Source organism: Gymnodraco acuticeps, unplaced genomic scaffold (assembly GCF_902827175.1).
Source record: "Gymnodraco acuticeps unplaced genomic scaffold, fGymAcu1.1, whole genome shotgun sequence".
NCBI lineage: Eukaryota > Metazoa > Chordata > Actinopteri > Perciformes > Bathydraconidae > Gymnodraco > Gymnodraco acuticeps.
This window is the reverse complement of record NW_022990238.1, coordinates 7,089,878-7,102,091: the sequence shown is the minus strand read 5'-3', so window position 1 is coordinate 7,102,091 and position 12,214 is coordinate 7,089,878. Positions and strand designations below refer to the sequence as shown.

Genomic DNA, 12,214 nt, shown 5'->3' with positions numbered 1-12,214 from the left:
ACAGTGACGTAACGATGACCAAATTGACCAATCCGTGGAGCTCCTCACACACACACCCTCACTCAGCCTTATCTTTTCTCAGGCTGTGAGTGTGTGGTGAACAGCCTGGCTGTGAGTGTGTGTGTGTGCTCAGGCTGAGCTCCGCGGTGTCTCGCTGTCTCGCAGACCCCACGCAGCAACCAGGAAACGACACCAGTAATCCAGCTCACACTGTCCGCAGGGGGGGGGCGGGGGGCAGGAGCTCCAACAAGGTGTGTAGGACAGAGAGTGAATACACATACTATACAGAGATGCTGTATGAGAAACCAATGTGAGTTTAGAACATTGAACAATGTAAATCTATTCTAGTAGACCTCAACAATGGAATTATGATCAGTAGAATGTCATGGGACCTTTAAAAATAACTTGCTGATTTGAACTAGGTCTATATGAAAGTCTTGTTCTCTGTTTGACTCATAGATCCTACAGGTTGACATATCAATTTCGTTTTTAAGTGCAATGATACATGTATAATACTCTTTGCTTAATACTAATACTCATCATTTGTACCACATATCAGTATATGAATATGTAGTCAGCAACAGGTGTGTAGGTCCCTTTTAGCAGGAAGTCCATGAGAACAAACAAGGAAAGGGCGTTTGCATGGAAGACATTTTGACATGTCAAAGTATGAAAATCTTAAGTGGTAATAATACCCCATCAAGCTCCTGTTCGCTGACTGTTACACTGTTGCGGATTAATCACTTAAATAAAAGAGAGACATTGTGAAATTCATTAATGTCATTCAAGGTGCTGCAGTAAAAGATCCTGCTTCATGTCCAAAAGGTGCAGATGTGCAGACACCAGCAGCTCCTGGTTCTGACCCTCTGGTACAGATTCCTTAGCCTGTTCTCTGTTGCATCCCATGGTCACCTGAAGGCCGTCTTGACTCAGGAAAATTAACAACTTCTAAAAACATATCTAAAATACAAAGCTCATCCTTTTAAACACTGGGAACATTTATCACATGTAGGCCTAGAGCTTGTGTCAGGGCTTTGTCTCTTATGTTCCTAAATACAGACGAACCCACAACCTTTCAGGTTCAGTTCCTCTTGACACGCATGAACCACTCCATCTCGCTTCCTCTAACATGGTCTGTAACCCTCAGGTTTTTCTTTCACCCAAGATCAATGAGGTGTCCATCGATGCATTCATCTTCTGCTCGTCGACGCCGCAGCCATTCCTCTCTTGCTTTCTTCACTTCTTGGCCATAATAATCATGAAGTTTGCTGAAGTCCTCCAGTGGATCAAAACCGACCAAAGGCCATTCCCCGTACAAAGGTGCCGGTCCATTAAGCGGTGTAACGTGAGCATTTCTCCTGGGCCACAGCTTAGGGGACTTTTTAGCCACCACTTTGGGTGGTGTTGACTGTGTTTGTAAAACAGGGCAGGCGCTGTAGCTTCTCCCCTCCCGGACCACTGCTGCTCGGCCCTGCACAGGCAGGAAGTGAGTGGGCTGTGTGAGGGCACTGAGAGAGGAACTGTGACGAGATGCACCGGAGCCTTGCTGCTGTTTAGCTTCTGCAGATGGAAACAGGAAATGAGTTTAGTCTCTTCATAAAACAAATGAAGAGATACATATTTATATAAAAGCTTTCGCAGAGGAATAGTTTGACATGTTATGTTAATTTAGTTTTAGATAATGAGATTGATAACACTGTCCCTGTTATCCTAACGCACCTCTGTTGTTTCCCCGACTCAGACTGCAAGGAATCTGGGTGTGATCCTAGATAACAACCTGTCCTTCACTGCAAACATCGCTGCTACAACCCGTTGCTGCAGATACGCGCTTTACAACATCAGGAGGATACGTCCCCAGCTGACACAGAAAGCGACGCAGGTTCTGGTCCAGGCTCTCGTCATCTCACGCCTAGACTATTGCAACTCCCTCCATGTGCCATCCGACCTCTGCAGCTCATCCAGAATGCAGCGGCTCGTCTGGTCTTCAACCTTCCTACATTTTCCCACACCACTCCGCTCCCTTCACTGGCTTCCGGTAACTGCTAGAATCCACTTCAAGACACTGGTACTTGCATACCATGCTGCGAATGGATCTGGCCCTTCCTACATCCAGGACATGGTTAAACCGTACACCCCAGCGCGTGCACTACGCTCTGCATCAGCCAAACGACTCGTTGCGCCCTCGCTGCGAGGGGGACCCAAGTTCCCATCAGCAAAAACACATGGGTTTGCGGTCCTGGCTCCAAAATGGTGGAATGAGCTCCCCATTGAAATCAGGACAGCAGAAAGCCTGCACATCTTTCGGCGCAGACTGAAAACTCATCTCTTTCGACTCCACCTCGAGCGATAGAATTACTAACAAAGAACTGCTAACAAAGCACTTATATACTAATAAAGGGCTGGCTTATCTAAAGCCAGTTGAGTAGCACTTGAAATGTTTGGCTCTATGAAACCTGATGTACTTATATGATCCTGTTTTCTTCAAGGTTGTGTCTTCCTGGTCGAATGTACTTATTGTAAGTCGCTTTGGATAAAAGCGTCAGCTAAATGCAATGTAATGTAATGTAATGCAACAGGGGGAAAAGGGCAACTAAATGTGTCTTCTATCTAGACCAACTAAATGTTTGTAATACATCTATTAAATCATCACTAGGCCTTCAAAAAAGTTGTTTCTGAAGTATTTGCTTGTTGCCTAATTATTGCTTATAGCTTTTACTCCTCAATAGAAGGTAACTATTCTTTTAAACAATTTTTAGAACTTCACAAGATACTGAAAGCAAATCATAATGCAGGCAATGAGTAAAGATTTATTTTGAAAACAGTTTTTAACCATATAGAAATATCTCTTGGTACCAATAAACAGACCACACACCTTCATACTGCCTCCCCAGGTCTCTCACCAGCAGGGAGAGGTAGCAGTGGCTGGCTGAGAGCAAAGCTTTCACCCAGCTCTCCTGAGTCTGACCGTCCCCGGCTGTAAACCTGTATGTTTTCAGTCCGGGCCCTTCAAACACCAGGGAAAAGGCAAACTGTCCTTCAGACTCCGAGCGCCGGACCGCACAGCCCTCCAGCACAATGACCCCCAGCAGGTGTCTGTCAGCGGGGCGATCCTGGTAGAAGAGCAGGTTGGCCTTCAGGACAAACCACCGTCGCTGGTAGGTCGCATTTCTCTCTTTCTACAAAGAAACATGGCAAAGGAAAACTGGATTATTACATTTACCCTTACAAGGAAATCAGAATTTATGATTTAGTTATATCATATTGTCTGTGTTTTTTGTTCTTCCAAACCTTTTTGAAAAGGTATCCTTCTTTATCTACCGGAGAAGTGCATGAAAGGTAATGGGTCAGAATCTTCTCATGGAGCTTCATCCCACCACCTGAAGAAGTGGTGATTTAACATTCAGGACGTAAGATATAGAAACTCCCCGGCATGTATACTTTTAATAATAACTCCAGCTACAATAAATTCTCACTTTTTTATTAAGTTAAATTCAGTACATCTTAAATATCCGCAAACTATACTTATAATTAAGGTTCGAAAGCAGCTTTGTCCATGTAATAGACAATATAATTACCTAAGGATTACAAAGTATTCTTTGAGGTACATCTGTTTAGTATTTCAAACATAATACATATATGCTTATTTATTCTTAGTTATTTCTATTCCTTTTACTTAACAAAACTATGAAAGGTGTAATGCACCCACCATGTTGAAAACAAGTGGAACCTGCAGGCCTGTATGAAGAAGAAGAATGGGCCCCATCTAAATCTTTATTAACAGTAAAGGAATGAGCAAAACAATTGAAATCATCCAATAACCTGGTTTAAAATAAGAGCTATAGGGGTTTCACTTTCAACTATATTAATATTTATTATGCTTGAGGTTTAAAAGCCTCTGTCAGAGTGACCCCAAGTTAACTATAAAGCAGGACCCTTTACTTTAAATACTAATGTAATAGTCAAATACTACAAATTGCAATAATGTATATGTTATAATGACAATACCAGTAGCAAAATTAATGTACCAATAAAAACATGTTCTTCCATAGTTCTCATAGTGACTCACACAGCAGTGACAGAATAGAAAACACTGACTCAGACTTACCTCTGCCAATGTTAAATCCCTCACAGGGTCACTTTACCCTTCCACACAGTCCTTACATAATTAACATTTACAGATTCTCTTCTCAGGGTCCGCAGAGTTTCTAAGCAGAAAGCTAATTGTTCATCAGTTCGTTGCATCCAGAACCAGACAATGTTTGAATATATAGTTTCAGGTTACTACCACTGGTTCTCCCTCGGGTACGAGAGGATGAGTGTTGAAATATAAATAACTCGCCCCACTTCCTGGTAACAAAATCCTGACATATTATATTCTCTCTCCTCTCCGCTTGAGTCTACCCTGAGCTGCCTGGTGGATCAGCCGAACCAAGCAGTCGCTGATAAAAACTGCTGGAAGTGAGATGCTGGATGTTGAAGTGAGATCTGATGTATTTTCATCGGCCCTCACTTCTGCATTCTGTGTCACTTTTCTTGATGTCAGTTGAGTGTTATTTTAAACTATAATGGTGTGTAAAGCAAATGTCATTTGGTGAATACTGACGATTCAGAGGATGTGTCACACTTCTTTTCAGACATTATCCTGTGTCAAATTATCTCAATGTTATGCCCTGATCCTTTGCTCTGCATTTAGCTCTAAAATTCTTATTTAATGTAAGGAAATATGGGCATTACATGACCTTTGGATTGTGCCTCTACATTTCTTTGCTTGTTGTTTCTATTTCTGACACACTTATTATTTTTATCCTGAAGGACCCCAAGTGATTCAAAGTCTAAATTAGTCCAAGGTGAAGAGATTTACAGGGTTTATTATACTGGGGAGTGCGTCACCGTAGCCTTAATCGAGAACTAAAGGTTAAACTTGAACGCCAATAGTTTGAATTTTTACTTTTTACTTTTGAGTGTGGGTTACACATACGTTTTAGTTTAGTTTATTTTATTTTTTCGAGCGTGTAAAACCAAAGAAAATACAAATGAAACAAAAGACGATACAGACATGATACAGTACTATACAAATGAATGCAATAACAAAACGAAATATTTAATTAATAATTGAATAATCTGTAGTATTATTGTGTGATATCAATAAACAACAAAGCTTTAGCTAATTACACGTCCGAAAAGGGGTCGGAAGAAGTTTACAGTTATTTAATCCGACCCCTTCTCCCTTTTTTTTTTTTTTTTTTTTACATCTTAATATATGTTAACATACAATATTACTTATATATTATATTACAATACTTATAATCTTGAATAATTTATATAATCATTCATATAATATATACAGGCAAGTTAGGAGAATGGTCTCTATATATTTATATATATATATACATTATGTACATACACAAATTCATACAAACACAAATTCATAAATTGAATACAAAACAAGAATATAAATATTTATGGTTTAGCAGTTTCATCCCTGTACCTTGTGAGAATTGTGTCTTCATACCTCTTTTTGAATAGTTTTATGTTTGGACATCCCTTTAGCTCCTCACTCAAATTGTTCCAGATCTTCACCCCACAAACAGAAACACAAAAACTTCTCTTTGTTGTGCGCACCCTAACATTAGTGAATATAAATGAACCACGTAAATAATAATTCCCTTGTCTTTCATTGAACAATATCTGAATATTCCCAGGTAATTGAACGTTTTTTGCCTTAAACATGATTTGTGCAATTTGGAATTCAACAAGATCTGACAGTTTTAATAATTTTAGCTCTAAGAATAATGGGTTTGTATGATCCCTATAGCCGACATTTTTAATAAGTCTTATTGCTCTTTTTTGTAGAATAAATAGGGATTGTGTTGTAGTTTTATAATTACTGCCCCAAACCTCTGCATAGTAACTTAAATAAGGTAACACCAATGAACAATAAAGAATGTAGAGGGAGTTTTGATAAAGAATCTGTTTTGCCTTGTTTAATATTGCAATACATCTTGAGACTTTGGAATGAATATGTTTTATGTGTGGTTTCCAGCTCAGTTTCTCATCAATTGTGATTCCAAGGAATTTATGTTCTTTAACTCTATCAATGAAAATCCCATCTATCTTAATGGATGCTAGTGTATTGCTATTTCCAAATATGATTAATGTTGTTTTATTGAAGTTCAATGATAACTTATTACTGTTTAGCCATAACTTTAGTTTGCATATTTCAGCTGTGATCTCTTCCAATAGTAGCTGTACATTGTCCCCAGAAAAAAATATATTAGTGTCATCAGCAAACAAAACAAACTTGAGTACTGTCGATACATTGCATATTTCATTAATATACATAATAAATAGTATCGGCCCCAATACTGATCCCTGGGGGACACCGCATGTAATGTCCAAATATGAAGAACAACACTCTCCCAGCTTCACAAACTGTTGCCTGTTGGTTAAATAACTCCTTACCCATTCCAAAACTACACCCCTGATTCCATAACGTTCCAGTTTTTTTATTAATATGTCATAATTAATTGTGTCAAATGCTTTTTTTAGGTCAATGAATATTCCAATGGTATGTTTCTTTTGGTCAATTGAGCTAGTAATTTCTTCAAGTGAGTCTATTAAAGCCATCGATGTTGATCTATTGGCTCTGAATCCGTATTGACTTTCGGTGAGAAGTTTGTGTTTTTCTTAGTGCTGTCAAAATTATCGCGTTAACGGCGGTAATTAATTTTTTGAATTAATTGCGTTAAAAATATTTAACGCATTTAACGCATGTGCAGAATGGCCCGCCCCATACGTGCCACCAGTGGCAGCGCCAGGGTATGGCTGGGGTAGGCTACACCCATACCAATAAATGGCTTAGCCCCACCATGAAAAATGATGTTAAAGTAAGCAAAAATAAAGTCTGCCAACTCGCGGAGTAAATTGCACAGACAGCAGTTAGTAAGATTGATTTCAGTAGCCACGGTTTTGAAAACTTTTGTCACGTAGTGATCGTCTTCTCAATAGAACATCTTTGATAACGGCGTGGTGTTGTTGCAGGAAGTCCCGACGGAGAATAATTTTGCTGTAGTACGGGGTGCACATAACTGGTACGCAGGTTATGTGCGTAATCTGAAATGCGTACTGTCACTTGTGTCACAAAGCGCATTTGCGTACCGACGTACTTGTGAAGCTTTTCCAGAAGGCGGTTAGATCACCGGACGACAGAGTCGGTCTCCGTGTGCACAGACAGGGCTGCTGTTAACGTCGGTCTGTACAACGGAATTGTGCCAAAACTACGCCAAACGGCTGCGGAGGGAGACTCCTCCCCCCCCCCCTTCACTGGAGAACTGCGCTAAAACAGCTGATCACAACGTTCACACTCTGTGGTCAAGAAGTACTCCACGAGCCGCCGCCCCCGCCCCCCCCCCCCCCCCCCCCCCTCTCCCCCCCCCCCCCCTCTGTCGACTTTCCTGAAGTACTCCCCCGTTGATAGAAATCAACACGTAATGAATTAAGACCCCACGGTTTGATGATTGATAGGTGTGTGGGTTGTCTTTCATTTTGACACGCAGAAAAATGTTATAATAAACATAGATACTGTATGTTAAATGGATATATCCGCCTTCTTTCCATTCCCAACAATATACATAAATAAATGGCATATTTTGGACATAGTTCGAATGGTGATTAATCATGATTAATTAATTTTAAAGCTGTGATTAATCTGATTACAATTTGTAATCGTTTGACAGCCCTAGTTTTTCTATGAAATTGTCCAGTCTGTTATTGAAAAGCTTTTCAAGAATTTTTGAGAATTGTGGTAGAAGAGAGACAGGTCTGTAGTTTGTGAAGTGATGTTTGTTCCCAGCTTTGAACAAAGGTATGACTTTTGCTATTTTCATTTTGTTAGGAAATGCACCAGTTTGGAATGATAAGTTACATATGTGTGTGAATGGTTTTGAATTAACATCTATAACCTTTTTTAATACAGTCATGTCAATGTCATCACAATCGGTAGATTTTTTGTTTTTACATTTCGTTACAATATCAACTACTTCCCTTTCATGCACTGCTGTGAGGAACATTGACAAAGGATTACGTTTTATTAAGTTTTCCAGCTTTTTTTCTGATGTTTCTCCATCAGAGATTTTGCCTGCTAATTCAGGTCCAACATTTACAAAGAAATCATTGAAACTGTTGGATACAACATCCATATTTTCCTCTTCCTTATCCTTGTCAATGAAGTATGTATGTCAATGAAGTATGTACATCATATCATATGTCCCATTCTAAGAGATAATACACTTAGTATAGACCAGCAAATTCATATCACCGTCATTCAGAATGTGAACCAACCTCCCCAACAGGTGGTGGCGGTAATGCCCCGGTCTGTCATCTACCAACCAGCATTAACATTGAGAAAGAGAGGAAGAAGAACACCGTAGAAGAAGAAAATAAAACGAACGTCGTTTGAATTCATTTCAGCAGGGTTTGTTTTTTTCAGCTAAATATCAGTTTATTTTTCATATCAATTTAATATGCAGGTTGAATTGTACTAGTTTACTTCATGTAAACCTGCCTCTAAAGTGAGGGTGGACTGTGACCTATGCTTTTTCTTGTTGTTTACACGCTGCGTGTCTACTTTGTTGGCTAATGTTTTAGCAACGATGCTAACATGAGCTCTGAGGTTACCGCTCGTATTCACAACGTAAACAGGATCTAAGTAGCACAGCCACCACTGTTACAGCCACTTCTGAATAATAAGAGCCACTGTCTTGTCTTCTGTAGAACCATGCCGAAGAGGAAAGTAACATTTGAGGATGGGGAAGGGGAGATAGAGCTGGAAGAAGACGTCCCAAGCAAAAAGGTACAACCGTCCCGTTCACATCATTGTTTACAAACAAAACATCTGATTACATCCCACTCAAGTAGCGTATTTCAAAAGTCAACTTTGTATTCCCTTAAAAAGCCTCGTTGTCATCCAAGAAGGGGTTTTAATAGTTTATTTACCTTCAGAAGTAGAATGTTTTCAAACCATAAGGGAATATTCATCTTTTAGTTTTACAGAAGAACCAACACATTTTGAGACACATGGTTTTCATCAATGTAGTGGAGTATACATTTGAATGTTCGCCTCAAATACATATTGGAGAAGAATAAATCATAACAATCCATTGGGAATACTCATCAATAATAATAGATCAACAACATCGTTATCAGGACATTGAAATAAGTTGCTTAAACTAGCAGGAATTTTTTTACTGAAATGTTCAATTATGTTTTAATGTAAATATTGTACTTTTTCCCTTGTGCTTGAACCAGACTTGTGAGGCTGTTACTGGACCAGGCGCTAGGTTTAAGGGCAAACACTCCCTTGATAGCGATGAAGAGGATGAAGGGGAAGACGCAAAAATCACCAACAAATATGATATTCTGGCCAGTGATGACGTGGAGGGTATGTCTTGTTTAATTGTTGAACTATGATATGACATAGGCTTCAAGTATACACGTATTGAATAAACAAAAAGGCACATACACTTTTGCTTTTATATTTCCATGTTCTTCTAAAAGAAAGTTTGACTACGTCTGCTACATACTAGGGCTGTGTTGAATGTCATTTTGAAATTGTGTTATTTATTCTGGTGAAATGTTTAGATCAAATTATTCCAAAAACAATTCTATGCAGCCACCACAAAATATCTAATTTTACAAATAGTATAATAATAATAATAATAATATAATTAAGTTCAGCTAAATCTCTATATACAACTGGGCAGAATTTAAACAATATTGTATTCCTGCAAAAAACAAAGTGCAGCATTCAAATGTTAATTTAGAATTTTAAAAGACATTTTATGGATTATGCTTCAAATGAGTTGGTTCAGCCTTTCTATATACCGGTGATATGTGTAAGTTAATATTTTGTCTAAACATGAAGCGTCAGTAAAGATGTCACCTTAAACCACACTCACTATGTCTTCAGGCCAAGAGGGAGCAACAATCGACTATGACGAGGGAGTTTCTATTACACCTTTCAACCTGGATGAGGAGATGCAGGAAGGATACTTTGACTCTGAAGGAAACTACTTTGTCAAAAAGGAGGAAGAGATAAGAGATAACTGGCTTGATAACATTGACTGGGTATGTTTATTTTATGGATATTTTCTTCATCTCTGAAAACCTTTCAAGCACTGTGCAATAATATAAGTCGCTTCTTCCAGGTGAGAGTAAAAGAACAACCTTTCAAACAAAAGAAGAAAGGTCTTGGAGCCAAACGGAAACGCAGAGTCGGTGATGAGGATGAGGCTGAGGAAGAGAAACAGAGGGAAGAGAAGCAGGCAGGCCAAGCAAACACTGAGGAAGCAGAGGAGATGGAGGAGGAGGAAATGGAGCCTGCAGAGGACCCGCTGGCGTCCTTCACACAGCACCAGCTCACTGAGGCTGTGGTCGAACTGTTGCATCCTGGGGAGACGGTTGCCAAGGCGCTCCGGCGGCTAGGAGGCCTTGGAGGACGGAAGAAGGGGAAGCTGAGGGAAGACAGTAAACCCACAGAGGAGGCAAAAAGAGACACAGATAAGCTTGACAGACTCACAGCATTAGCTGACAGATTGGTTGGATCTGGGATGTTTGAGATCTATCAGCAAACATATGAAAAACTGGCCTATTTGATGAAAAGCATGAACAGCAAGCGCCCAGCCGTGAAGAAGAGCCCAGGTGGTGATGGAGAGGAAGATGAACTGGACATGTTCGCAGACAAATTTGACGAGAAGAATACAGGAAAATCAGACGAGGAAGAAGACAACACAGGTTTTTCAGTTTTACTGGTATTCATTTCCCTTTTTTAAATAGAACTATATTTCTTGCTTTGTTAAATTCTGTTTTGTCTTTTTCAGTGAGTGACGGGGTGATGTGGGAGTACAAATGGGAAAATACGGATGATTCAGAGGTTTTTGGACCCTTCAACAGTCAGCAGATGCAGGTATCCTCTTAAACCCATTTTCTTTTAATGACAAAGCAGTTCTCAAGTGTTTCGGTTTGGGTCATACTCTGGTTAAGGATTCACGCTTTGGTGTGAGTCCGGTACAGCAAAAAAACAACAACTTCATATTAAGGCAGAGATTCAACACAATCCTCTTGTTTGGGACTGAAGTCGCAAATTACTGACAACTGTGGTGGAGCTATTTCATTGAAAAAATAAAGAACATTTCTCATATGTCCATTTCACACTTTGCAAAGATTGAACATACACTTTTCCCAAAAGGGAACAGATCACATTACCCTATCGAACTGAAAAGTATTTCCTATGATGTAATACTAAGATTTCATTGAGAATTCCAAAAAAAGAGAGAATAATAGAAAGAAAAAAGACACAAATGATAATGTGCATTAGGAGGAGTGCTTGAATCAGTTCCACACGAACAAACTATATAACTTGCACCTGTACTGATGCAACCTAATTCAGGCATTTACCTTTATTACTATTTCTTCCTCTCCTCCTCAGAACTAATGTACGTGCAAACTTAATTGTAAATTCCATTATGTTTTGAGATGATTGTGCTCCAGGTTGGTTCTACCTTTAGCCTCAATGATCTCCCCTGGTTGGTTCTAATCTTCTTATTGTCTGTTTTCCAGGGTTGGGTGGATGAAGGCTATTTCAGCACAGGCGTTTACTGCAAGAGGATCGACCAGGAGGGAGCGCAGTACTACAACTCTAAGAGAATAGATTTTGAGCTGTATACATGATTTGTGTGTAACGGCTAATTCATTATAATCACAATCACTCTTGACAGTCATCTTTTGGCCTAAGCCTATCTTCTGTCTATTCAACCAAGGATTTTGCGTTAAATATGTGATTTTAACAGAGGCTTTGTTTTCTGTACATTGTTTTTAAATAAATGACTCATGAACGTGGTGTTGCTCTAAACCATTTTATTCTGTTTTTAACTAAGGACTTGTTAAGGTCAGTAAGAATTGACTTAATTCTGGTCACTGAGTAAAATATAAATGGCTGTTCCACATGACTTTCATTTGCACATTGACATTTATGGCTAATTCTTTGTTTTACACTTGTTTACCTACTACTGTTAATGTAAAATGTACTACTGTACTAATTTGTAAATGTAACTGGCATCATTTTAAACATCAATATTGAATTACGATTAGTCATAAAAAATATGGCAAAAAAGATAATGTGAACATATTTAAAAGAGATGGATCAATGGGATGCTAG

At 39.1% G+C, this 12,214-nt stretch overlaps 2 protein-coding genes across 3 annotated transcripts; one reads left to right on the top strand and one right to left on the bottom strand.

Moving 5' to 3' along the window:
• Window positions 1-291: 291 nt before the first annotated feature.
• On the bottom strand, window positions 292-4,437 carry zgc:153733 (uncharacterized protein LOC556313 homolog). Of its 2 annotated transcripts, XM_034220185.1 has the most exons (5): window positions 4,106-4,437; window positions 3,707-3,735; window positions 3,289-3,377; window positions 2,873-3,176; window positions 292-1,560 (listed from the first exon to the last, which is right to left on the bottom strand). In XM_034220185.1, exons 3-5 carry the CDS (start codon window positions 3,367-3,369, stop codon window positions 1,157-1,159), a joined length of 789 nt encoding a protein of 262 aa, XP_034076076.1. In that variant the 5' UTR covers window positions 3,370-3,377; window positions 3,707-3,735; window positions 4,106-4,437; the 3' UTR covers window positions 292-1,156. The 2 variants fall into 2 exon arrangements, with proteins under 2 accessions (XP_034076076.1, XP_034076075.1); XM_034220184.1 differs by lacking the exon at window positions 3,707-3,735.
• Window positions 4,438-8,367: 3,930 nt separating this feature from the next.
• Window positions 8,368-11,903, top strand: cd2bp2 (CD2 (cytoplasmic tail) binding protein 2). Its single transcript, XM_034219469.1, has 7 exons — window positions 8,368-8,473; window positions 8,773-8,851; window positions 9,307-9,439; window positions 9,968-10,125; window positions 10,206-10,791; window positions 10,878-10,963; window positions 11,617-11,903. The coding sequence occupies exons 2-7, from the start codon at window positions 8,777-8,779 to the stop codon at window positions 11,725-11,727; spliced, it is 1,149 nt and encodes a 382-aa protein (XP_034075360.1). The 5' UTR covers window positions 8,368-8,473; window positions 8,773-8,776; the 3' UTR covers window positions 11,728-11,903.
• Window positions 11,904-12,214: the final 311 nt, after the last annotated feature.

Coding starts and splice junctions, on each gene's coding strand:
- zgc:153733 (XM_034220185.1), bottom strand. CDS start 3,369: ATGAAGCTCCATGAGAAGATTCTGACCCATTACCTTTCATGCACTTCT. Junction 3,177..3,288: donor AAGGATACCTTTTCAAAAAG/GTTTGGAAGAAC, acceptor GTTTCTTTGTAG/AAAGAGAGAAATGCGACCTA. Junction 1,561..2,872: donor CCTGGGGAGGCAGTATGAAG/GTGTGTGGTCTG, acceptor TTCCATCTGCAG/AAGCTAAACAGCAGCAAGGC.
- cd2bp2 (XM_034219469.1), top strand. CDS start 8,777: ATGCCGAAGAGGAAAGTAACATTTGAGGATGGGGAAGGGGAGATAGAG. Junction 10,126..10,205: donor GGCTTGATAACATTGACTGG/GTATGTTTATTT, acceptor CGCTTCTTCCAG/GTGAGAGTAAAAGAACAACC. Junction 10,964..11,616: donor TCAACAGTCAGCAGATGCAG/GTATCCTCTTAA, acceptor TCTGTTTTCCAG/GGTTGGGTGGATGAAGGCTA.